This window comes from Aricia agestis, chromosome 17 (genome assembly GCF_905147365.1).
Source record: "Aricia agestis chromosome 17, ilAriAges1.1, whole genome shotgun sequence".
Lineage (NCBI taxonomy): Eukaryota > Metazoa > Arthropoda > Insecta > Lepidoptera > Lycaenidae > Aricia > Aricia agestis.
In genome coordinates, this window is record NC_056422.1 from 2612620 (window position 1) to 2639444 (window position 26825).

General features: G+C 37.0%; 2 protein-coding genes across 6 annotated transcripts; both read left to right on the forward strand.

The window, feature by feature from the left end:
- Positions 1-231: 231 nt before the first annotated feature.
- LOC121735286 (lysozyme-like) lies at positions 232-18207 on the forward strand. Of its 4 annotated transcripts, none has more exons than XM_042126061.1 (5): positions 232-322; positions 11506-11591; positions 15396-15575; positions 16208-16281; positions 18045-18207. In XM_042126061.1, exons 2-5 carry the CDS (start codon positions 11513-11515, stop codon positions 18192-18194), a joined length of 483 nt encoding a protein of 160 aa, XP_041981995.1. In that variant the 5' UTR covers positions 232-322; positions 11506-11512; the 3' UTR covers positions 18195-18207. The 4 variants fall into 4 exon arrangements, with proteins under 4 accessions (XP_041981995.1, XP_041981996.1, XP_041981994.1 ...); XM_042126062.1 differs by having other exon boundaries at positions 272-356; XM_042126060.1 differs by lacking the exon at positions 232-322 and adding an exon at positions 10199-10281.
- Positions 18208-21478: 3271 nt separating this feature from the next.
- Positions 21479-26804, forward strand: LOC121735287 (lysozyme-like). Of its 2 annotated transcripts, XM_042126063.1 has the most exons (5): positions 21479-21562; positions 21771-21833; positions 22379-22558; positions 25850-25923; positions 26636-26804. In XM_042126063.1, the coding sequence occupies exons 2-5, from the start codon at positions 21782-21784 to the stop codon at positions 26780-26782; spliced, it is 453 nt and encodes a 150-aa protein (XP_041981997.1). In that variant the 5' UTR covers positions 21479-21562; positions 21771-21781; the 3' UTR covers positions 26783-26804. The 2 variants fall into 2 exon arrangements, with proteins under 2 accessions (XP_041981997.1, XP_041981998.1); XM_042126064.1 differs by lacking the exon at positions 21771-21833.
- Positions 26805-26825: the final 21 nt, after the last annotated feature.

Below are 26825 nucleotides of genomic sequence, written 5' to 3' on the forward strand. Positions count from 1 at the left end.
TTTTGTATGTAAAGAGAGCTCTAGGTAAAGATCTAAACGCCTAAGCTTTAGAGGCTGCAATTTTTTAGGTTTAAAAGCCAATTCGGTTTACAAAATATATTTAAATTGAAAAGTACGTGTAAACATTTTCAATTTAATTGTTTCTTTGTTCACGGTTATTACGAATTGTGTTACATAAAAACAAATAATTCCGAATTACATTTTTTACGGGCGAACGTTAAATAAAAAATAACGACTTTTTACGAAAATTAAGAGATTTTTTCCCGGAGAAAACGGCCAGTAGCCTCATTATTTTTGCGGTTTCCACTAATGAGTTTATTCGGTATGAAAATGTTTTGATGTGATTACAACCTCAGGTAACCCTGCTTGATCCGAGCGCGCGAAACTTTTAATGACATGTTACTCAGCTCATTATTAGTTAGTCCGTAGCTATGTCATCTGAAATGAGTTGTTACTTAGCTAAGTTTGCAAAGTCTGCCGCGAACGCATGTTTCGAGTTTGTGCAGGCGATCAATTTCACAAAGTTTAAATAGTTAGCTTTGAACAAGCAAAATTTACAACGACAACTTATTATATACAGGTTGTAACAAACTAAGTGATAATACATTAACAGAGACTTTTTTTTCACTTTTGTATTAGAATTTATAATCAGAATATTGAACTGTATGTTCAATATTTTGCATTCTCAATTCAAAGAAACTCAGAAACTATTAACTAAAAATCATAATACTTAATTGAAACCTATTTAACGATCCGCCATTTGTAAGCAAAGTCTATATTCTAGAATACCCCCGATTTTTCCTTAAGCTGTATTTATTAACCCGGCCCTTCGTAAGCCTTTAAGTACATATAAATCTGACCGCTACGCTGAACTCACTGCCTGAGACGTGTCTATATTCCCTACCGCCGGCCGTATACAGATTAAAAAATTCCGTAGAATACACCTTTGCATTAGCTCCGTGGAATATACCAAGAAATAGTCAATTAATAATATTACGACGGCACTCGGTCATTGAATGATTATTATTATTGAGATATACCTAACATAGCTTTGATCGCGGGTAATTCCGCGTTAAAGTAAAAAACCGTGTTGGATGTGTTTTAGATTGCTTGTTTTCTATGCGAGGCCGGCCCGACCTCTCATAGAAAACAAGAAATGGAACATCAAGAAATGGAAAGGGCCTAAGCGACAAAATGGTTATGGTTTTACTTTAACTATAACTTTAACTACAATGCAAAATGTCAAATCTTTGGTTAAAGTTAAAAATGGACGCCATCAAGACGCCATATTTAACCATAACCATAGAGCTCGACAAGGCTTTAAATGCACGTGGCGAAAAAAGGAACTAACCATGTCATCATACAAAAACTCCATTTTTGACAGTTCTCCTTTAGCAGCAGCGCCTCCGCCCACGTTCCTATAAAGCCTTGTCGGACCAGGGCCTGTAGACAAGTGGCAAAGCGCTAACGCTATCGCTAGCGCTACAAAATGTATGCGATTTGACATAAGTCATCGCTTCGCTAGCGAATACTAATGTCAAATCCATACGTTTTCTAGCGCTAGCGTTAGCGTTTTGCCACTTGTCTACGGGGGCAGCAACGTCTTCTGTCAAATTCTGTGGTCAAAGTTAAAGTTAAATTAGCCTTAACTATAAGCATAACTTTGACCATAACTTTAACTAATGGAACAAGGGACATAGGGATTAGGGACAGAGAAAGCGACTTTGTTTTATACTATATAGTGATTTCTATTTTATTAATTATGGATAACGAATTAACATGATATTTGTACGAGGGAGAGCCATGCTTCGGCACGAATGGGCCGGCTCGACCGGAGAAATACCACGTTCTCACAGAAAACCGGCGTGAAACAGCGCTTACGCTGTGTTTCGCCGAGTGAGTGAGTTTACCGGAGGCCCAATCCCCTACCCTATTCCCTTCCCTACCCTCCCCTATTCCCTTCCCTTCCCTTCCCATCCCTACCCTCCCCTATTACCCTACTCCCTCTTAAAAGGCCGGCAACGCACCTGCAACTCTTCTGATGCTGCAAGTGTCCATGGGCGACGGAAGTTACTTTCCATCAGGTGACCCGTTTGCTCGTTTGCCCCCTTATTCCATAAAAAAACAATAATTTTTTCATACCAGGGGGTCGCATGATAAAAATTAAAAAGGTTGAAAAACACTGCTATAGTATTTATTTTTGTAAGCGCTTGCCTAGCAAGTTGCTAGAATAGATCGGAGCCCTAGACAGTTCACAGTAATTGTATTCTACAAAAAACCTTAGCGCATCGAACGGGTAAAATGTAAATCCAGTTTAGTACAAGATTGGGCGTTTTCACACTGCGACGATAACGACACGAAACGATAGACGATACCACAGAATAGATACAATTTCAAGTTGTGCAAGAGCAAGCGAGATGTCACTATCAGTAACACTGCGTGGTAAAAAGAGACGTGTGATACATGACAGCAGCGGGGCTAAAATGGTCGCTTTGAAGAATCATGATATGAAAATATTAGTATGGAAGTATGGATAATGGATATGGATTGATATCACCTTTTTATCTGGATTTTTTCATTAAAATTTAAAATGAAAGGTATGATCAATGGTGTTTTCCTAATTCTAATCTGTCACTTAGTACTGAATGTACCCAAAATATTCTCCTTTCTTTTCTTCGTTTTATTATTGCCGCAATAAAAGCGTACTTTTTACGCATTTTAACACGCACGTCGCTAGGCTAGCAACACCGCTACCAACTAAATCTAAAAGTCTGCGGCTGGCAGCGTACACGATGAAGTTGTCCAATTAAATTGTGACACTACGCAATTTAGTTTGTACGATAGTCGGCCAACTTCAATTTGTATATTATGTGCGGTGGCCCTTAGGTATCTATTCTGTGATATCGTCTATCGTGTCGTGTCGTTATCGTCGCAGTGTGAAAACGCCCATTGCAAAAAAGTTGTTTATAAATAATTATAATATGTACAAATAAATAACTAGATGACGCCCGCAACTATGTTGCATCAAAATTCGTTTATTTTCCATCGTACGTTTTTCCAGGATAAAAAGTATCCTATGTCCTTTCCATACCAAATTTTAGCAAAGGTTCAGCGGTTTTTTTTTTCACTTTTGTATGGGGAACCTCGTGAGTCGTGACGCTGGGGAGCTTGCCAACTAGGGAATGCAATCTCGTTCTCGCGAGATCTCGGCCTTTTTTAGCGAGATTGATCTCGGACGAAAAAAGGCGAGATCTCGCGAGTTTGACGAGATTGCACTTGAGCATAAAAACGTCTTATTTGAAGCGCGGACTGACGCAGACGGAGTTGCGATCACGGAGTCAAAACAAAGAGGAGCTGGCCTAAGCAGCTGTGCACTGTGATTCTCAACTAGGTCCTGAATTTTGACTTCTCGTTATTTTGTTAGTTAAAAAAGAACTATTTTGTTACTAAAATATTTGTGTTGGATAGTGCGCTTTTATAACTCTGAACGTCAGTCGTGGACGCCGGGTCCCACGATAAAACGTTGGGTGTACGTTCAATGCCCTTTTGATTTTACGCACCGCGGACGTTTTGTGCAGTTCAGAAGTGTAAACGTTGTGATGTCCTCTAACGTGCACGTTAAAAAGTTATCGTCGACGGAAATTTAAAAGCGTCTTCATATATTTCCATACATTTTACTTTCCCTATGTTATCGTTTTACCGCGGACGTCCATGATATTACCGCCACGTCCAAAATTATAAAACCGCATAAGGCCGGCCTCACACAGCCGAAATTTCATAATCGGAAATTCATATTCTTACAAGTTACAGATCGATCTATAAAATTCATAATCTGAAAAAATCAGAATGTGTGTGGAGCGAACAATATCAGTAGATATTGTATGGTATTCCGGTCTTTCTGAATTAATAATATGAATTTCCGATTATGAAATTTCGGCTGTGTGAGGCCAGCCTTAGAAGAGTAGACTGGCCGTTTCTTTCATTTGCTATTTGATTTTGTATGATGTTTGATGCATAAAATTATATTGAAAAAAAATCGTGAAAATGAATGTTAATTTTATAATACTTATAATATTTAGTAATTTTTCGTAATTTATTCAAATAGTGTGATTATTTGCAAAAAAACCAACCAAACTGCTAATCTCGCGAGATCTCGCCAATTTCGAGATCTCGCGAGAGAGAGGTATTGTATTCATAAACTCGCGGGATCTCGCTTGAGCCCCAATCTCGCGAGATTTGCGTTCCCTATTGCCAACACAAAAGTGAAACAAAAATTTGGTATTTCAGCGTTGCTACTTTCACAGTGACCTCTGTACAATGAACACGTACACACCCTAAAGTATTATCACTTAGTTTTGTTACGTGCCCTGTATAATATAATGAATATTATATTTTAAAGAGTTAAGTTAACGAAGATCGGACAAAAAAAGAACCGAAATCATAATAGTATGCAAAAAATATATATGTAAGAACAATAAACTTAAACTTCAATTAATTCCGTTCCGTACCGTTATATTATGGAACAAAAATATGAAATAGGCTAAAATAGTTTTTTGTTCCCACACAAAAAACTATTTTTAGCCTATTTCATATTTGATTGATTTTTGAATTTACACCCAACGTTTTATCGTGGGACCCGGCGTCCACGACTGACGTTCAGAATTATAAAAGCGCACTATCCAACACAAATATTTTAGTAACAAAATAGTTCTTTTCTAACTAACAAAACAACGAGAAGTCAAAATTCAGGACCTAGTTGAGAATCACAGTGCACAGCTGCTTAGGCCAGCTCCTCTTTGTTTTGACTCCGTGATCGCAACTCCGTCTGCGTCAGTCCGCGCTTCAAATAAGACGTTTTTATGCTCAAGTGCAATCTCGTCAAACTCGCGAGATCTCGCCTTTTTTTCGTCCGAGATCAATCTCGCTAAAAAAGGCCGAGATCTCGCGAGAACGAGATTGCATTCCCTAGTTGGCAAGCGCCCCAGCGTCACGACTCACGAGGTTCCCCATACAAAAGTGAAAAAAAAACCGCTGAACCTTTGCTAAAATTTGGTATGGAAAGGACATAGGATACTTTTTATCCTGGAAAAACGTACGATGGAAAATAAACTAATTTTGATGCAACATAGTTGCGGGCGTCATCTAGTTATTTATTTGTACATATTATAATTATTTATAAACAACTTTTTTGCAATGGGCGTTTTCACACTGCGACGATAACGACACGACACGATAGACGATATCACAGAATAGATACCTAAGGGCCACCGCACATAATATACAAATTCAAGTTGGCCGACTATCGTACAAACTAAATTGCGTAGTGTCACAATTTAATTGGACAACTTCATCGTGTACGCTGCCAGCCGCAGACTTTTAGATTTAGTTGGTAACGGTGTTGCTAGCCTAGCGACGTGCGTGTTAAAATGCGTAAAAAGTACGCTTTTATTGCGGCAATAATAAAACGAAGAAAAGAAAGGAGAATATTTTGGGTACATTCAATACTAAGTGACAGATTAGAATTAGGAAAACACCATTGATCATACCTTGCATTTTAAATTTTAATGAAAAAATCCAGATAAAAAGGTGATATCAATCCATATCCATTATCCATACTTCCATACTAATATTTTCATATCATGATTCTTTAAAGCGACCATTTTAGCCCCGCTGCTGTCTTGTATCACACGTCTCTTTTTACCACGCAGTGTTACTGATAGTGACATCTCGCTTGCTCTTGCACAACTTGAAATTGTATCTATTCTGTGGTATCGTCTATCGTTTCGTGTCGTTATCGTCGCAGTGTGAAAACGCCCAATCTTGTACTAAACTGGATTTACATTTTTCCCATTCGATGCGCTAAGGTTTTTTGTAGAATACAATTACTGTGAACTGTCTAGGGCTCCGATCTATTCTAGCAACTTGCTAGGTAAGCGCTTACAAAAATAAATACTATAGCAGTGTTTTTCAACCTTTTTAATTTTTATCATGCGACCCCCTGGTATGAAAAAAATTACTGTTTTTCCCCCCTTAATTTATTCAAATATTATTATCTTACATCTTTAAACGAGCAATTCTTGTATATATATATACTAGGTATTTGACCGAGCTTTGCTCGGTATTCGATGAAAATGACATTTTCTAAAAATGATTCCTAGCTAGATCGATTTATCGGCCCCGAAACCCCCTATATACTAAATTTCATGAAAATCGGAGCCGATTCCAAGATTCCAATTATATATATATATATATATATATATATATATATATATATATATATATATATCTCTCTCTCGGAATCTCAGAATCGGCTCCAACGATGGGGGGTTTCGGGGCCGATAAATCGATCTAGTTAGGAATCATTTTTAGAAAATGTCATTTTATTCGTGTTGTATCGAATACCGAGCAAAGCTCGGTCAAATAGCTAGTTAATTATTAAATTCGACTTATAACAAAAATGTCAAGTGCCTAGCTGTTGAAATTATTGATGACGAGCAAAAAAGGCCAAAAATAACGTTCTTTGTATGGGAGCCCCCCTTAAATATTTATTTTATTTAGTTTTTATGTTATAGCGGCAACAGAAATACACAGTCTGTGAAAATTTCAGTAGTCTAGCTTTAGCACAGCCTGGAGACAGACAGATTTTTTTTTAAATTAAATTAATTATCGTATCGTTTTAATGTTTTTTTTATGGAAGGAAGCATGATCACAGGTTAGTGGTTGTTACATGAAAGAGATATAAATACTACTATTTACAGTCCGACGCCCCCACCGAATAATCAGACAATGTGCTATTGTGGGGTTTTTGCTGTTATTTTTGGCATCTAGAAGTCAAAATACACATGTGAATTTTTTTCAGAATTTTTCTGTGGATATTTACAAAGATATTAAAAGTTATGTCTTTATTCCATAACAATACTTAAAATTGTATTTTACATCAAAAACTGGACAATAGGCTATTGCGAAAAAATATGTTAAAACGATTTGATGATAAACGACTATTGCATGATTATTCGGGTAAATACATTGCTGCCTACCGCACACCAAGCATTGTCGAAGGCTCCCTCTGTGTCCAGCGATACCACAACAGAAAATGTCTCCTTCTCTCTCTTCTTTCTGATGTGGTTCACAAACTATAGAGGGCGTCTTCGGTGCACCTTTGGAGCATAAAGGCATATTGGTTGGGTTTTATTTTGGACAACTTGTAGAATTTGAGTCGGACGACCATCATATCGCGGTGATCATCTCAGTCCACTCATCTCCAGACTCCAGTCTCAGACCAGCATCAGTCATCCCAGAGGACTCAAGTCAATTCAGGAATAGTCAGACTTTCTTCATTAAAAAAATAAGAATGTCTGACTATCCCTGGCTAGCTTTATTGGATGTCTTAAGTCGTCATAGACGTAAGAACGACCAGCGGTCGTTTTGGAAGACATCAAGTGGTAAAGTCATTCCTAACATTCGTTAAATTATCTACATTGCCCAACTCTGCACGTGATAAAATAATTATTTCTACATTAACTAAATTTAATCAAAATCGGTTCAGCAGTTTAAACGCAAATTAATAAAGATTATTGCGTGAAAACCGAACGTTTTCCATGATAAAAAATATTATCCTATTCCTTTTCCAAAACCTTACACTAATATCTACATGTACTCTATATCGATATCATAAGCCAAATTCATTTTTGTTGACTGCTCGGGAACTGTACATTTTCCGGGAAAAAAGTATCTAATGTCATTTTAATTGATTCAAAGCATCTGCATTCAAAATTTTATCAAAATCGGTTCAGTGGTTTAAGCGTAAATCATTTTAGAAACATAGTACATAAATGCTACATACAAAACATCACTTACAGGAAGAAGCATTAACCATTTTTGTACTCTAGAATATGCTACAGTTGGTTTTCAAAAAAATTGATTTCAATCAATATCATATTTGGCTGCTGTTAAGCAGCCAAATATGATATTGATTATTGTGACACCAACTCTTTTGATGAGGGTTATGATTAACATTTTAGTTAAGTGCAATGATTATAAGTAATGTTAAAATGATAGAGCCAGTCTGCAGAGTGTATTTTTTGACCCTAGAGCTGTTTTGATTGCAACAATGACATTTATGTCATCAAATAACGAATGTATTAAAACAAACATACATATTATTTTTATTTTACCTATAGGGACCGTGCAGAAACTATAGAGGGCGTCGTAATTCGACAGCAGCGACACGATGCGAGTAAAAGAAGTAACTTGTGAGTGACTTTGGCTTCGCATTCTCTTTGACCCCGGCTAGTTTATAAGTGTTTTTTTATGTTTTAGACTATAAAATGGTTTAATACTTACACTCCCAAGTTGCCACATGCGGCCGCGAGAATAACAACAGATTTCCAAGAAAGCGCGATCGAAGGATTAAAGTAAAAGACTAGATGACGCTCGCAACTCCGTTGCGCCAAAAATCATTTATTGCGCGAGAACCGTACATTTTCCCGGAATAAAAAGTATCCTATATCCTTTCCTGGGGCTCAAAGTAAATCCATACCAAATTTCAAAAATATATAAAGCTTATCTAGTTATCTAAGAAAATATTATCTGAAAAAGTAATTAGTAGCATCCATCAGCATAGAAAGTAAAAACTTGATAAATATTGCAATAAAATAATGAAGATGCAAAAATGCTTATAATAATTACTGAAAATGCAATAGAATAATTGTGGATTAATAAAATAAAATAAGTTCACTAAAATAAATGCTTTTATTTCATCAACCTTCTGCGATTCGCTCGATACCATCTTTACAACTTTTGTCTGTCACTATTTATAACTAGTGTACCTCATCAGTGCAAACACTATATAAGTATTTTTTAAATAACACACAAAGATTGCACTATTAATAGTGGTAGGAAAAAGATTAATCTTTTTCCTACTTGAAGAATCATCCTTTTGAGAACCAACACTTTAACAAGTTCAATACTATCCTCATTATTGAATTCCTGGTAGGACTTCTCCAAATTATCCTTACTTTTGATGCAAATTTATGCCAATTAAATGAAAGGTGCTTATGTACGTACCTATATCAATTTAGATGGAAGCCAGTTTGGATGTTTACTGAAAGAAGCAACGGTTATAGGTTAGGTTCATATTGTGTTCATCAAAAATGAATTTACGTTTATAATCTACAAAATTCAGTGTTTTTACAAGTCTACACATAACATTCATGGAACTTTTTAAATGCTTACGTATGTTTTTACCGGATCTTATCCATTTCTTTCGTTTTTCAATAAGCCAAGGCATGTGAATACTTTTGGCAGGAAAATAGTAAAATTTTACATCGTTCGATTTGCCTTTATTTTTCTTGTATGTATTAGAACATCCGGATACAACAATCACTGAAATAATTCTTGAAAATACTCAAATTTCTCAAGAAATCTTATAATTTTCCGTAGCTTGACTAGAGCTTGACAAAAAAATTTTCGTAAAAGTTTCGGCTACTCGTCACTAGTGGCAGTCTTCGCTCTGCACGGTCCCTATAATAGAAAATTATTGGAATAAACGACAATGACTATAATTATAAAGTGTACAATATTTTTTAATCACCGAATAGTAAAGTAATAGGTGTTTACCAATATTCTTATCCTAAACAATTTTCCCGAATAATATTGCAATAGCTTTGTCCTGTGCCTTTTTCTGTTCGTCAAATGCATGCATTATAGCGCAGTCAACAGCGAACGTGAGGCATGCCCGCGACGCATGCCCTCTGACCGTATCCAAAACTTCGAAAATGACAATATTGGCGTTGCGTTCCTTGACGCATTCAATTATTGAATGCGCCATAGGAAATTTTATGACGACAATTGAAGATGAAAGTGCACAGTGTGGACATAGTTAATGGGATATTATATGTGCATTTTATTGCAGTCGAAACACAAAATTATTATTATTATTATTTACGATTATCGGTGGGGGCGTCGAGTCGAGCTTTTTTTTTTTGTTTCAATTATTGTATCTTTCATATTGAATCCGAAAGCAACGAGAGACAGCAAACAAGAATTGGCGATATCAAAAGAGGAAATTACAAAATAACAACTTTATTAAAAATAATTATTACTTTACCTGTTCCTAGTGCATGCGGAGTATTGAACTAGTTATTAAACTTGATCTTGAGTCTTGATACAAACCTGATTTACATAACTATAGTGCGGTTAGTGCAGGACACACGCTTGGCGCAATAGTTTAATAATATATATTGAGTTGTAATAAATAATAAGTGAAAAGTACGAATACAGGTAAGTTTATGCTAAATACAGTAGAAACTCGATTATCCGGCCCTTGGTTTGGAATTTGGATTCGCGATTATCTGGACTATCATCAGAAAACCTTAATAATTTCATAATAAACATTTATTTTCTGTGTTTTAACAAACACGTTAATCGAAATATATGATTATGTAGTACCTTATGTACACCTTATGTACATTAAAGCATGAACACGCTTTTCTTCATACATTCGATTATCCGGATTTTCCATTATTCGAATTTCGAATGCCTTAAAAATATTTAGTCCGGTTAATCGAGTTCCTACTATATATTAAGAGGAGTCCACACCGCCCTTTTTTCCATACAAACGCTGTCCCCTGTTTTCTCCCTGGATAATGCTAGTAGAGTTATAATTTTTTTCCTGAATATCTACGGCCACTAATACAATGTCCCTATGTTTTCTATTTTTTCATAATTTAATTATTAAATAAGATATGAACGTTCAAAAACCCAAAAAAGTGGCCAGATTTTCCGCTGTGTTCAAGCATCCAGAAAACAGATTTGGCTAAATTATACAAAAAAATTAAAACATAGGAACACAGCTCAAGTCTTTCTTTAATCTTTAATGAAAAAAGTACTTAAATCGGTTAAGTTTTGGAGAAGGAATCAGGGGACAACGAATCGTTGATTTTCTGCAGTTGTCTCTATCGCGTTCTGCGGTATAGGCTTGAGGTAAGGGAGACAGCTATAGATATTACACGTACTTTTTTTTCATTTCTCTAGCCCCTGATGTATCCTCTTAATGCTTACTGTTAAGGTAAAATAAAACAGGCGGATTGCGGAACTTAAATTATTAGACCTTTATTCAAATAAAACCTTCATAGTCATTATTTTTAAAGATATAACCAGGGGCGGATCTTGAATTTGTGGGGTCCGGGGCTAATACTGCTTAGGGGCCCTACCTAATTACTCAACTAATTACCATTTTGATAATCAAATTAAACAAATAAAAAAATGCCTCATTCCCCGTTCCGTATGATAGATGCGCACACGGGTTGATTGATCGCAACCAATGTTGTCAACCTTATGGTCGGATTTTTTTTAATTCTAGATAAATTTTATTATTGACAATATCGTCTATTGGTTTCAGTTCGGTTGGGGGCCCTCTGCTATCACAGGGCCCTGGGCTGCAGCCCAAAAACCCTTTAAGTAGATCCGCCCCTGGACTAATATAACTTTATATTATAATTTCAGTGCCACCATGATAGTCCGAATATGTCGGCCGGTCCCGCTGTTACTCCTAACAGTTCTTGTGTTTTGGTCACATTGTCAAAACCATCGTAAGTATTCCACACTTATTTATTGCAATAATAAAAAAGCGTAAGATGCACCTGTCAATCAGCGGGGCTAAAATTGTTGCTTAGTTGAATCATACAATGAATCATTTACGATTCATTTTTAAACTTCTCTTAACGTGCAATTCATTTAATGATTCGTACTAAGCAATTCATTTGTTTGACATTTTTCTATGAAAAGTCGTAAAAATAGTCCAATAAATCCGAATTGCTTTTCTGTCAAATACCTAGCAGAATCATCAAATGTTACTATAAACGTCATCTTTGATCTTAGAACTATTCTTATGTCGTAATACATTATAGAAATTGTTTAACTAAAGAAAAGTCGGTTTCAAAACTTTGAAGTTTGTATACAAACATGACTAAAGTAAAAAATGTTGCCAGCATATAGCATGGCTTCATAACGTTACCGTTACGTACCGTTATTTTATAAGGGTAGCTTAACGATATTTTTAACGATATCTAGTAGGTAACATAACATATAAATATAGTTTAAAAAATGCCGTTATTATTACCGGTAAAAATATCGTTATTTTCTGGTATGCGACGTTGCCAGTTCGACGCGACACATTTCGTTAATATTCATACAAGTCTGTGGGTAACATTTTTAGATACCTATAGGTATAAAATAACGTTATTAATACTGATATTTTTAACGGTAATTTTTGGTATGCAACGATGCCAGTTCGATGCGACACCTTCCGTTCATGTTAGTAGACGCACGAAATCTCACTCAAAGCCCAACTGCGAGCACCAAAGTTTTTTCAAGATTTGTGCTTACCTACTTTTTAGGGTTCCGTAGTCAACAAGGAACCCTTATAGTTTCGGTCTGTCAGGCCGTCTGTCTGTCTGTATTAAATTTTACTGTGCTAGATGCGGACATCTATACTTACCGTCTTGTACCGCGTTTGAAATTACGCGCCATTCCACGCGAACACGGACATGTCATACTTGTTCTTATTTACAGCGAACACTGCACAGTGCACGCGGGTGTGCTCGTACTATTTATTTACGCGCAAGATTGTTGATTAATTTAATTATTCAGTGAACCGTAAGCCGTGACCCGTTTGCTCGTTTGCCCCCTTATTTCATAAAAAAAATTCGACATGACGCATATTCTAGGGTTCCGTAGTCAACAAGGAACCCTTAGGGTGAGGCCAAACGAGCGTAATTTTGTGAGTCGTGAGTCACCTGATGGAAAGCAACTACCGTCGCCCATGGACACTCGCAACATCAGAAGAGCTGCAGGTGCGTTGCCGGCCTTCTAAGAGGGAATACGCTCTCTTCTTGAAGGTTTGCAGGTCGTATAGGTCCGGAAATACTGCTGGTGACAGTTCGTTCTAGAGTTTTACAGTGCGCGGCAGAAAGTTACGCGAAAACAGAAAGTTCGAATCCCGCCGACGGAATAAAAAAAATCTATTTTTTTAGTATCTATATTTATAAAAAAATATAGATATTTTAAAGAGCCAAAAACTAAAAGAGTTAAGAAAGCTTTAATAAATGTCATTTCCGATTAAAATTAATCAGCGACATCTTTGGGAGAATTTTGCAGTTTGTGAACGTGTTTTAAAAATAGTCTACTAGATGGTGCATTTATTTATTGTATTTTTTATTTGTTAGGCTAATTTGATACACTCAACGCCATCTATCGTTCAGATGAGACCTAAAAACTGCAGACACGCTGTTTTTTATGGGATTCAAGAGTCTTATGTATAATTGGTCTGTGGTGTGATGTTAGTGATGATGATAAATGTAATTTACATAGTAGCATAATAATATGCTTTCTTCGTAAAACAACGCCGGAACCCTCAAACTTTTATCTATAAGGAATCCGGAGTTCTCTTAGTATCTTCGGAACCATAGCATACCTTGGTGCAAAATCTTACTTTTTGGTAGCATATGCTTAGGATACTTCTCTTTAAATCAAAATCACCATATTATGTTTCCATATAATTAATAATTTCAAGTATCGGTTAAATTTTCATATTGTTATATGGGCATAGATGCCCTTGCGGCAGTAACGTTACGAAAATATAACGATATTTGAAGATTATGGTGAAATTATTAAACAACATTTTGTTTGAACAACAAAATGATTTTAATGAACAAATATACAATAAATGTACAGTTTAATACATAAAATATAACAATTATATCAAATATTTCGTGGATCATTTATAAAATCATAAATAAATGTAGAAAAAAACCGGTCATGTTCGTTTTTATGTTTTTCAGAATGGCAATACAGTTTTAATTATGAATCTGCTAATGAATTGAATTGCCGTTGACGTAGGACGCTATTTTACAAAATTAGATGAATCACCGACGATATTGCTCGTAATATCGTCGCTGAATTGATTGAGAATTGCTAAAAGTTACCATTTTAGCCCAGCAGGCTATCTGTCTGTCTTTTGATCAGTCTGTCTATCTGTATCAATGATATTCTACTTATACAGATCTGTTACGTTCATACTATTTTCCGGTTTAAATCTCTTCCGAACAACATTGACAAATCTGACAGATAAGTGAAACAAAAGATACGAAATGCCATTTACATAAAAGAGACAGACTAAATAAAAGACGACCCAGTTGGGTCGTATTTGAAGCTTCACAACGCGCGCGGTAGTAACATATCTGCTTTGAGTTTTTTATATAATATTTAATAAGCGTTGGTGTGGCGATGTCTTGGAATGTAGACATAATATTGTTACGTGCTAGGGCAACTATTATCTATTAAGTGGCTAGGGTTCGAAGGATTTGGAGAGAAAGACCTGATAACTCTTAAGAAGACTTTAATCAGGTCTAACACAAAGCACTAGGTCTAAAACACTAAGCACTACACCTTCGAACCCTAGCACGTAACAACTGGTGTCAGAAGTAGGATTTACGTTGTCTGTGTTCCCCCGATAAGTCCCGCTGGTTTAACGCTAGATGGCACTGTGTGTCCGTATCCGTAACAATATCATTATCACAGATTACTATAGTTACTACGTAAATATTATGACGTATTGTAGTTTTTGTTTCGAAAAATGTACGGTTTCCGCGCGATAGACTAATTCAGGCGCGACGAAGTTGTGGAAAACATCAAGCTTTTTATAAAATAATATGTATAAATAAATAAAATAAATTTTATACACCAGCCGATGCTGAGGTAGATTGCCTTTAAAGTTTTGGCAAAAAAACCTTATGTTTAGACTTTAGTTTCTCGCAGTTCTTTTTGTTAGACTTTTCCATGGTTGTTGTGTCGGAGCTAATCAACTAGGGAATATAATCAGTGGTAGTTTCCCGTTGCTTTCCACTGTCGGAACTTTCAGGAGTTATTTAGACCTAAAGGCCACCGCTGCCTCTTCCAATAGATTGGGTGGGAGAATGGTTATACCGCCATTGATCGGTCGTCAGAGCCTCGTCCGTTATCTAGCAGGGGATACCACGTGCAGGTGAGGTTGACATTTGGGGAGGAATAGATGGTAAGTCTCCCCCTTACTCCCCTTGGATGGAACTTGTTCGTACCATCAAGCAAAGAAAAGTCGCGTATCTGGGCCATATCTTCAGGAACAAACAGTACAAGCTTCTTCAAACCATAATGATGGGGAAGATTGACGGGAAACGAAAACCAGGGAGACGCAAAACATCTTGGCTGAGGAATATCCGAGAATGGACAGGGATAAAGAACTTTTCAGACTCGCTTTGGACAAGGAAAAGTGTCGGAGCATGACTGCCAACCTTCAGTAATTGGAGAGGCACGAAGAGAGAGAGAGTTCTTTTTGTAGAAATTAACTATTCTTCCAGGCATATTCCTCCCGAACCTATCAGAGGCGTGTTTCCGCTGCCTGTGCTACGTGTCGACCAAGTGCGACCAGGGTGCGACGTGCAGGGGCGGATACTGCGGCCCCTTCAACATCTCCCGGGTGTACTGGGTGGACGCCGGAAGGCCCGTCCTTCCCGAAGACGACCCTGAGAGGAACCGCGGTGGGTGTTTTGATTGACAAGTTTATACATGGTTTTAAAAACGCTTGGGAATTTTTTTTATGATTTTTTGTATTGTTTATTGTGGACATGGGGTGAATTGGATAACTAACATTTTATAATAATCAGAGGACAATTATTAGGGTTAATTCACACCGAAATGGCAGCGCAGCGGCGAGCATTTTCAGTGTCATAATATGATTTTAAGCTTTATCTTCATTATTGAGATACATAGTATCTCTTGATTTTGACTTATTTTACTTTTGATTATGACACTGAAAATGCTCACCACTGCGCTGCTACTTCTGTGTGAATTGACCATTATTATTCCCCTAATAATTTTAACAAACCTTGTAGCCATACTTCATCATCTGGCTAATATAATATTAAAAGTATCTGACTATAATATTATATCTGACTATAAGACTATTATATTAAAAGTAAATTCTTCTGATCCTAAAGCCTGTATTTGTGCAAAAAGACGATCATTTTCAAATTATTCGTTGCCCACTTCTTCCACTCGCGTTTAAATTTTTTTTTGATTACACATAATATTTATATTTAAACATTTTTATTTATAAGGGTATCTATTAACTTTAGCAATATTAACAAAGTATTTTCTGTATGTTTTGCAGCTTGGGAGGACTGCGCGCGAAGCTACGACTGCGCCCAAACCATCATACTCGGGTACTTGCAGAGGTTTGGAAAAGTAAGAAACTCAGATTAATAATATAATATAATCTTCATCAAAAATAGTACAAGATTGAGACCGCAATATGCGTAACTACTAGACTTCTGCGACAGTAACGACGCGAGTGGGGGTTCTTCTCGTACGGCTGACACATTATATTATTATCAAATATTTTGCCGCGCTTTTTAGATTTAGGGCTGAGTATGTAATGTTAAAAACTTGGCTCTACATGAGATCTCACAACTTTTTGACACCACGAACTATATGTTCTCATCTTGGCAACATTTTTACATGAAAATGTTTTTGGTGGGATTATATGAATTTGACAGATGCGCAAGACGTCTCACGTGATTGAAATCTGTCAATTCCATACAAATTTAAGCTGAGGCTTAAACTACGCATCAGTGACGGAGCGTCAAGTTGCGTCAAGTTGTCAAATGTGTGTTTTGTTTACAAAAAACACATTTGACAACTTGACACAACTTGACGCTCCGTCACTGACGCGTAGGTTTGTCCTAAGCTTTATGCCGCGCCGCGCCTCGCCTCGCCTCGTCTCGTTGCGGTCTCAATCAACCCTTAGTGTTTAGGTACACTCAGTCCTCTACTCACTTGCCGCGTCAGGCAGCGGCAGCGGCATTTTCGCGCTGCCCACTTTCATACTCACTTCCATGCCCAAGAGCTGAGTAATAAACGACGCAATATCGGAAGTTCGTTCGGGAGATATAGGAAGTTCGAAGATGCTTGCCAGGTGTACCGGCTTAAAATTTGGCATCAAAATAATAGATATTTATGTTGTTGCTGGTTACTGAGAATGGGTTCACATAACTTTCGGTCCCTGAAAGGAATTGAAAATGTTGACTGAATGTACACTAATAGTTCTATTATTTATATAAACAGAGTAAACAGAATAAATAAAGTATCTAGTATATTTCATGTCACTAATAACATATAATATATTGATGTAAAATACACTTACAATACTCTTCTTACAGTATAATCCGCACTATAAGTATTAAATTTCATAATAGTCCCTTCGTCTTATATGTAGGTATATATTTAATTATTTATTGATAGCACTATACTCGGTAGATGCTATGAACTTGACCTACATAATAATGTAGGTCACAGGCGGTCGGCGCGAGCGCACACCTGTGCGCGTGCTCCCCGTACAACTTCGTTTCAGGCACTGAAGCGCGGGAAATAGGCACTTATCTCCTGAAGCTGGAATGTCGTTGCGTCACAGGTTCGGGTGTTTTGCCGTGCCGTATCGTAAATAGCAGCTACCGTACTCTTATTTATGTATTCTAAATGATGTTTTATTATTTTATTGTATTATTATATGTATAGTATTATTATATATTATTATTATTATTTATGTTGAATCTGTCGTGCGTCAGGCGTAATATGTATAGGAACCACGGAAGATCAGGTACCGCGGTGCAGTGTTCTGCGCCGTGGTAATACATCTGAGTGGGTATCCTTTTCGGCATTATACAATGCCTAATGATGCCATTTTTTTTTTTTTGTTGTTTGTTTTATTTTTTCTTTTGGTTTATTGTTTGCTTTTTTTTGCTTTAGTGTGTGCAGTGTATTTATGTTTGAAAAAAAATATATTATTATTATTATTACTATATGGTTTTTCCTGTCGCGGGCAACACATGTGACAGGAAAAACACGCGCAAACCAGATCTGCGCGCACGTGACATATGATGGACAGCTACAAACATTTTGTCTGTTCCAAAAGTACAGTCCTGTAGGAACATAATTATCATGTTTTCCAGGACTGCAACAGCGACGGCGTGACGGACTGTTTCGACTACATGATGGTGAACGGCAACGGCGGGTACGGCTGCACCGCGCCGCTCGCCGATACGGCCAACGGCCGCCGCTGGCTCGCCAGATACGACGAGTGCCGGTATTCGCTGCAATAAAATGTTGACAACAGCTGTTTTATTTCTTACCGGGGGCCGCGGTCTTCGGTCAAATACCCAACATGTTATGGTTTAGAGCCTGTCCAGATGAGGCGTTTTACGCGCGAGTGAGCGACTCGCGCGTAAAACGCTTCAAACAACTTGTAGCTCTAGTACCCGAGATACTAGAGCTACAAGTTACATATCGCGTCCAGATGCCTACGCGCGTTTTCTTACTCGCGCGTAAAACGCTTGCAATGAGCGGGACTCTCGACTCGCCCGTAAAACGCGCGAGTCGAGATAAGCGTCCAGTACTACGCACGAGTCCGTGGCGTATGGACGTAATTGATTGGAACGTGATAACTTCGAGTCCATGTTTGTAGCGTAAAAACACGCGTAAAACGTGGTATCTGGATTCTGGATGCAATAGAAATTGAAACGCGCGTATACACTTCGCGCGTAAAACGCCTCATCTGGACAGACACTAGGCCACTGCCGCTGCTACTCGCGCTGCCGGCAATACTTGTGCGACAGTAACGACGCGAGTGTGTGTTAACAATCAGCCCTCTACTCACTCGCCGCGTCGGGCAGCGGCAACGGCATGACGAATGGCAGCGCCAGTGACTAATTACATTCTCGCGCTGTCCACTCCCCTACTCACTTATCTGCCAACTTCCCTGGTCTTAACAGGACTGAATATTAACGACGCATTAGGAGTATTGACAAGACCATGCTGATTAACAGTGTGACTGCACTAAAGCGACACTTCTTGGGTATATTAAGTCAGTCGAACGCAGGCAAACACCCTCAGCCTTCGATTCCTCGGAGCTTGCGTGCGGTGTATGATTCAGGAGGATATTTTGTTAGGTGTACGGCGTAGAGAAGCGAGTCAGTGGCGACTGACCACTGACTGACTCGCCAAGGTAGGAGTAGGTAGGAGTAATCTAGCCCAAAGGCACGTGCCCTAGTAGACAAGTGGCAAGCGATTATCGTAAACGCTAACAAAATGTATGCAATTTGACATAAGCCATCGCTTCGCTAGCGAATACTAATGTCAAATCCCATACATTTTGTGGCGTTGGCGTTTACGATAATCGCTTGCCGCTTGTCTAGACCCTCAGATAATATGTCGCCTTAGATATTTGCCTTCTGAGTCAGAAGGCAAATATAGGCGACATATTATCAGAAGTTCTGACTATGGGCAAGAGAATCGCTACTAAGCTCAAAGATTGCATCGTTTAAACATATCAGTTTATTTTATAATGATACATACAATTGCTAACATCAAACAATTCTATTTTAAAACAACTCGTAGACTACGAAGAGCTGTAGTTCTATCAACATAAGTACACAGACAGAAAAATAAACGTAAAATGTCGGAGCATTTGCAGCATTGCATTTAATGAAAAGATGGCGGCATGAAAAAGTGCTTTTAGCGGGAACAAAACGGTGAGTAATAGATTCTGTCGAGTTATCAATAACAATTACACTGCACTCGGAAACCATTTATAGAGAAGTGATTAGTCTATGAATTATTACTTCTCTCGAAATATAGAGGTTTAATATCGCTTTTAGTTGTAACAACTCTTAACTGAATTATACTCCAGGCTAAAAAGAGGGGTATTATAAGTTTACGTTTCATGTCTAATGTCATCATTATTTGACTGTCTGTTTGTCTGGCTGTGTACACGTCTGACAGTGGGATTGTAGCAAACGGGTGGGTTTTTGATCTAGTTTTTTTGTTTAAAAGCTGAAATTAACGAGAGTATTCTTAGATATTATAGTAAATCATCATAGAGCTAAAAAAAATACCTGAATTTAACAATATTATGAAATGTTGTAAGTCACTTCCAACTCCATGTTTTAATCGATTGCATCCTGTTTGCTGACACCAATTAGAGTTGGAATCAGGGGTTGTTTTATAATTTCTTAATTAAACATTATTTTAGGATTGTTATTCTTTTTCGCAAATAATGTAGACTGGATATAATATATTTGTCTTCGGAATGCGTGTGCTTGTGTTTGTCTGGCACATTTGGAAAGTCAGTTTGTTTTGTAAGAGCAGTAATACAGTAATAGTCAATACTTCAACAGTAACACAATTAACTATCCTTTCAACCCCAATAGATGAAAAAAAATCTTTTTGCAAAATTTACACTTAACTAATTGAAAAATTCAAAATATGTCCCTTTTCTTGCAATTATACAGCAACGCTTTATTTAAGTGTCATAGAAGGATTTGAGAGAAAACAAACTTTTAAAACTATATTTTCTTTCAACAAATAAATTAGTATTAAGTATATCCATGTACGACAGAACAAAAGGAAAATAAGAGCTTATCTTTTCGTTTCAGCTACGTTGAACAAGTTTAGATCATAAAATAATATCGCGGCATGTAGGGCACTGCAAATAGAAATATAACGTGGTTTTCGTCGGCTACGTACACTGGAATTACTAGCTCTAAGCTTTGTTTGGATTTCTGTGGTGTGGACTGTGGACCACGAGAGGGGTCGCAAAATTTAACTTTATATCGGTATGAAATATGACTTTGGATTTGTTAAGTCAAAATTACTAGCTTCGGGATTCGGAGTGCACGGGGTATAGAGTGAGGGAAAAATTTTAGTGTTATTAATTATAAACAACCCATGTTAAAATTTAGTACAAATCTGTGCCTCAAATCGTAATATTTTTCTTTTTAATGATTCCGTCTCTCAAAAAAAAAACGGAATCTTTATTAAAGTCCATTTTTATCTTTTTGCTCTATAGCACTATCGTATCAGATATCGTAGTCTCTATCTACATAGAGACTACGATATCATGTAAAAAAACCTTACTTCTACTTACGAGTATATCAAAATAAACTTAATCAACTAACCAAAATCATCGATGCAAGTTGTCTTCCACATAGATAAATTGCATCGATAATTTACGCAGGGAATTTACAAATCAAAACTTAATGGAATCAGGCGCGGTCCGAAGGGGGGGTCACATGGGACATGACCCCACCCCCCCCCCCTAAAATCTAAGGTCAAATTGAAAAATCTCAAAATCGTTCCAAATAATAAAATGAAATTTCTAGCTATCCCCTAACCACCACTGCATCCGACCTTAGACAGCTGTCAACCCAGAACCGTCCAAGGGCTTAGGGCGCAGATAAAAAAAAATTTCAGGCTGCGACCGCCCCTGAATGGAATTGGCTAAAATGCATTACTGGTGCACTGACCTATCGAATACAAGCTAAGTACCAGTTTTGGTATCACAAACAAATATGGCGTGAGGTATATTAATGAAGTGATTATCCTGTCTGGATCAACAATGTCTAACTAACACTCGAGCGCGCAGGTCTCGTGTTAATCGTAACAATAAGGAAAACACTGTGTTTATAAACAGGTAAGATATATCTGGGTTTACCAACGTTATTGTTATTAAATCATCGTTTGTAATTATTTATCCTGTGTTAATCATAAACTTGATGTAAGAAGATTAATTAAAGTGCAGTAAAAACTATGTTAGTTGAACCATATAACTCATAATTTAGGCAGCTTTTCTGTATAAGAAACTAGTGTTTTCTAATTGAAAAAAATATCTTCTTTTTTAGGAAAACTCAAGATGAGAGTTACTGTGTTTGTTGTAATGGTGATCTGCATGGTGTGTGCCTCAGGTGATTTTAGATTAAAAATTGTATCGCATAAAAATTCCAATACATAATTGAAATTTTCCCTTTAAAACTTTGCATCGGCTATTTTGCCTCTTACACCTTGTATTGAGATATTCTTATCTCAAAAATTTCTAACTAAGTATCTAGCTATCGCGGTTCTAGAGATGCTGCCTGAGGCAGACAGACGGACAGTCAGTAAAGTCTCAGTAATAGCACAGTATAGCAATATATGTCATATTGCTATACTGTGGTAATAGGGTCCCGTTTGTACTCTTTAGGTACGGAACATTTTTTTGGGTCAGTCTGCAAGGTACAAGGCCATGGGGACGACCTGGGAAGTTTGTTTTCGTTTAGATTTTTCTCTCTTGAACTTATTAGTTTTACGTTGTTTCTTTTCTATTACTTTCAATAACATGGTGTATCAGTCAGTTTTTACAGTCCCGAGTTCCACTTGACGTTAGAAACGATCAAACTGCTCAAAATAGGAGGCATTTTGAGCGTTTTGATCGTTTTTAACGTCAATCGGAACGTTTCACTTGTATCCACAGAAGCGAAAGTAGCCAACCTGACAGAAGCGTGCTTCCGTTGTCTGTGCATGGCCCCAACCCGCTGCTCTGCGCCCAAGCGCTGCTTCGGCGACTTCTGCGGCCCTTTCAACCTGTCCAAGGATTACTGGTTGGACGCCGGCCAGCCTACACTGCTAAATAACGATCCAGAGAGGAAGGGAGGTAAGTATGTACAAGAAAATGTACAAACTAGTTTGTAGCCAGTTTTTGTAGCAGACCTGAGAAGTTGTAGTGAAACTTGGAAACTAGATTAATTCAGCAAGTAGCTAATTCAGTTCGATTGAGCTTATAAAAAGACTAGCTGTTGCCCGCGACTTTGTCCGCGTGGACTTCAGTTTATAAAGCGCGATGTCAACAAAATTGGTGTCAAAAGCTTTTATAAAAAAAACCCTGGTACCCCTTAAATCAATACAGCTGTGCAGTGTGCACACAATAAGTATTTCATTTTTTTATATTAAACTTTATATTTTATGCCAAATTTTAAAGCTTATTTAGCCCCCCAATTACACAACTTTACCCATAAACTATTTATCATTGATAGGTAATAGGTTTAAGGTTACGTCACTGCACAGATAAAGTACTGAGTTATTTAATACCGTACAATGATGAAATACCTACTCAAACCAGATATGTTACTACCGCCACAGAATATATATTAGTAGTACCTACCGCGCGCGTTGTGAAGCTTCAAATACGGCCCAATTGGGCCGTCTGTTGTTTAGTCTGCATCGAGCGCAGTCACGAACGTACCGCGTCGTCTTACCTAAATAAATTGAATAGACGTCGTGCGTGTTTCGAAAATGTACCAATTATGACTCAAAAGTAAACAAAACACATGGAATCTCTTACCACATGTCTTGATTGCAATAAATACCTCGATTATTTACATTTTCAATTATTTTTTCGGACAATCTGGAAAAAATCGAATTTTCGTCATAGCTCAGGCGAAGAAAGAGACAGCGATACGATTCGACGTTTAAAAATAGAACTGTCTCTTTTATGTAAATGGTTTTTCGTATCTTTTGTTTCACTTATCTGTCAAATTTGTCAATGTCTGCAATTTTGAATTTGAAAATTGTTCGGAAGAGATTTTAGCCGGAAAATAGTATGGACGTAACATTTCTGTATAAGTACAATATCATTGATACCGTAGAATAGATATAACAATCGAAAAAAATCGAAACTTAAATGTAAGATGATACCACCTCTTATAGAAAGACTTTTGAGCAAGCGTCAGCGCGATGTAGAAGACGCACGGCGCCATCTATTATGACTTTTTTGGAACTAACTTAATTTGAACAAATTTACGCATTTTCACCCCCTGACAACCCTTTTTTTTCCAGTAAAAAAGTAGCCTATGTCCTTTCTCAGGCTTAAGACTATCTGTATACAAAATTTCATTTCAATCGGTTCGGTAGTTTTGGCGTTTGGCGTGAAAGCGAGACTGACAGACAGACAGACAGAGATACTTTCGCATTTATAATATTAGTATAGATTATGTGCACACTGCACAACTGTTTTTGGGTATTTTGATTAATTAAGGGCCACGCTACACCGGAATGGCAGAGGCGAGGCGAGCACTTTCAGCGCTGCCATTCCGGTGTAGCGCGGCCCTAAGAGGGGTACCACATACCAGGGTTTTAAAAGTTTTTAAATTTGACACAAATTTTGTTGACACCGCGCGCTATAAACTAAAGTCCACGCGGACGAAGTCGCGGGCAACAGCTAGTAACTAATAAGTATGATTAGTTCTATGTTACAATGAAGTAAAAAATAAAACGCCATCTGTTGAATCGTATTAGAACTAAAATGTTCATTGCATCGATATATTTCTGGATTTTTTATAATATTATACATAAAATATATTTAAGTAAAAAATAAAACGCCATCTGTTTTCATATATTAGAATTAAAATGTTGATTGCATTGATATATTTTCTGGATGGAATATAGGCCAACACGGTACACTTGAACTCCTTTATTTTAGAGCGCCTTCTGTTGTCAACTTGTCACATATATTAGAAATGCAGTAGGAGTTCTATATGATAAGATAGATTGATTATTATTATACCAAGTGATAATATTATTAAACATAATATTGTAACGTATTAAAAACTATAAACAAAAACATAAGAACTAATAAGTATGATTAGTTCTATGTTACAATCAGAGACCAGCCATAGTTACAATGAAGTAAAAAATAAAACGCCATCTGTTGAATCGTATTAGAACTAAAATGTTCATTGCATCGATATATTTCTGGATTTTTTATAATATTATACATAAAATATATTTAAGATTTTTGAAATATTATTTTAATACACATCCAAGACCCAGGAACATTGAAAACTTTTTATTCCGCCTGCGGGACTCGAACCCAGGACCCCCGGGATGAGCGCTGGCCATGCGCAATGCGAATTAATTTTCATCGATATTTTCATGGAAATAAGATATTTTCCCACATCAAAATGTAGCCTATGTCCTTTCTCAGACTCTAGAATAACTGTGTACAAAATTTCATTGCAATCGGTTCAGTAGTTTTGGCGTGAAAGCAAGACAGACAGACAGACAGACAGACAGACAGAGATACTTTCGCATTTATAATATTAGTATGGATTGTCAATATTTAGTTAAAAAGTTATTAAGTTTATTGCTACAAAAATGACTCAATTAATAATTGAACATGTTTTTATAATTTTTCTTCATAAAAAACTTACATGATAGTTACATCTATTTTGGTAATATCAATGTTTTATCCTAAGATGAAACGAATGAAACGATGAAAAGATGTCCCTTGAATCGTGTTTTGTGCGAAAAACCCATACTTTAACAAAAAGAAATCCCAGGCATAAGAAAAGATAAAATAATATTCATAAGGAATGTGGTTTACTGTCATGTTCCTACCAGTAATATAGAAATTATATTTTAACTCTATTAAAAAAGAAGTTCTTTGTTTGTTCTCTACAAAACTCTGTTCCAATGCATTATTATTAATCTATATATATAAAACTCAAAGGTGACTGACTGATTGACATAGTGACCTATCAACGCACAGCCCAAACCACTGGACGGATCGGGCTGAAATTTGGCATGCAGGAAGATGTTATGGCGTAGGCATCCGCTAAGAAAGGATTTTGATCAATTCCACCTCCAAGGGGTTAAAATAGGGGATGAAAGTTTGTATATAATAATACTTCTTAACGCGGGCGAAGCCGCCGGCAAAAGCTCGTCTAATATAAAATTATTATCTGTAGCTTTGATCAGCGTTTGTGTCTTTGTGTCCCGGGAAAGGACATAAAATAATTTGTCCCGAAAAAAATAACAGTTTTTGGGCTATAAACGAATGTTTAGAACGAATTTTGTTACTAAAAGTAGCATTTTTGTCATTGGTAAAAAGATTAAGCGGCTAAAATATAATATTTTTCAATAATTCATCTCTTTTGTTCGTTTCCAGCGTTCGAGGATTGTGCTAAGGATTACGAGTGCGCCAAGACCATTGTCGCGGGGTACTTGGAAAAATTCGTTACGGTATAAATATTTCTTATTTTTCATTAAAATTATACAAACTGCCCATTTTGACCACCGTCTACATTATGTTATCAATTTTATGCAAAGCGAAATAGTTACAATGCAATGAAAAATACTTTTGCATAAAAGGAAATTAAGTGTGAACATACAGGACAATAATGATCAATGTTTAGTGAAGTATATTAGCCAAGTATATTAATCGGAATGCTAATGGTAGAGGATGAGGTATCTTTCATTTAGCGTGAAAATACACTTCTGTCATAGAGATGACTAGCCAATTAGCCTAAATATAGTCCAAACCGCGAGGCACACAAAACAGAATAAAATTACAAAAAATTATGAAAGTTTGTGCCTCGTCCCTGACTATAGAGAGACAAGGACAAATAGGTCAATGCAGGCCTAATTTCAACGTGTTCAGTAACCAGGCTACACTGTACACAGTGGTCAGAGTGTAACATAATTAAGTGATAATACTTTAAGGGGTGTAATGTTCCTGACATAGAGTTCACTGTGACATAAAGCAGTTTTGGAGGAGCAAAATTTTTTCTGATTTGTATGGGCAAGCGCTCCAGCGTCATGCATATTCCCATACAAAAGTGAGAGGGAATGAATGGGTGGGTAGGGGTGTATTTCAGGAACACATACACCCTCTAAAGTATTATTATTTAGTTTTGTTACGCCTTGTATACTAAGGAGTAATATCTCTTAATAGGACTGTAACAACGACGGCGTGATCGACTGCCTCGACCACATGATGGTGAATGCCAACGGCAGGTACGACTGTTCCACCCCCCTGGAGACCACCACCGTCGGCCGGCGCTGGTTAGCCGCTTACGAGAAATGTAAGGTGGATCTGTGAATAAAATAAATGTTTGGTTGTATTGTTGGGTTTTATTTAATGA

Excerpts from the sequence above, each read along its gene's own strand:
- LOC121735286 (XM_042126058.1), top strand. Across the intron at positions 11,592-15,395 it reads GTCACATTGTCAAAACCATC|GCATATTCCTCCCGAACCTA; the intron begins GTAAGTATTCCA and ends CTATTCTTCCAG. Across the intron at positions 15,576-16,207 it reads CGACCCTGAGAGGAACCGCG|CTTGGGAGGACTGCGCGCGA; the intron begins GTGGGTGTTTTG and ends TATGTTTTGCAG.
- LOC121735287 (XM_042126063.1), top strand. The coding sequence starts at position 21,782 with ATGAGAGTTACTGTGTTTGTTGTAATGGTGATCTGCATGGTGTGTGCC. Across the intron at positions 21,834-22,378 it reads CTGCATGGTGTGTGCCTCAG|AAGCGAAAGTAGCCAACCTG; the intron begins GTGATTTTAGAT and ends TTGTATCCACAG. Across the intron at positions 25,924-26,635 it reads ACTTGGAAAAATTCGTTACG|GACTGTAACAACGACGGCGT; the intron begins GTATAAATATTT and ends ATCTCTTAATAG.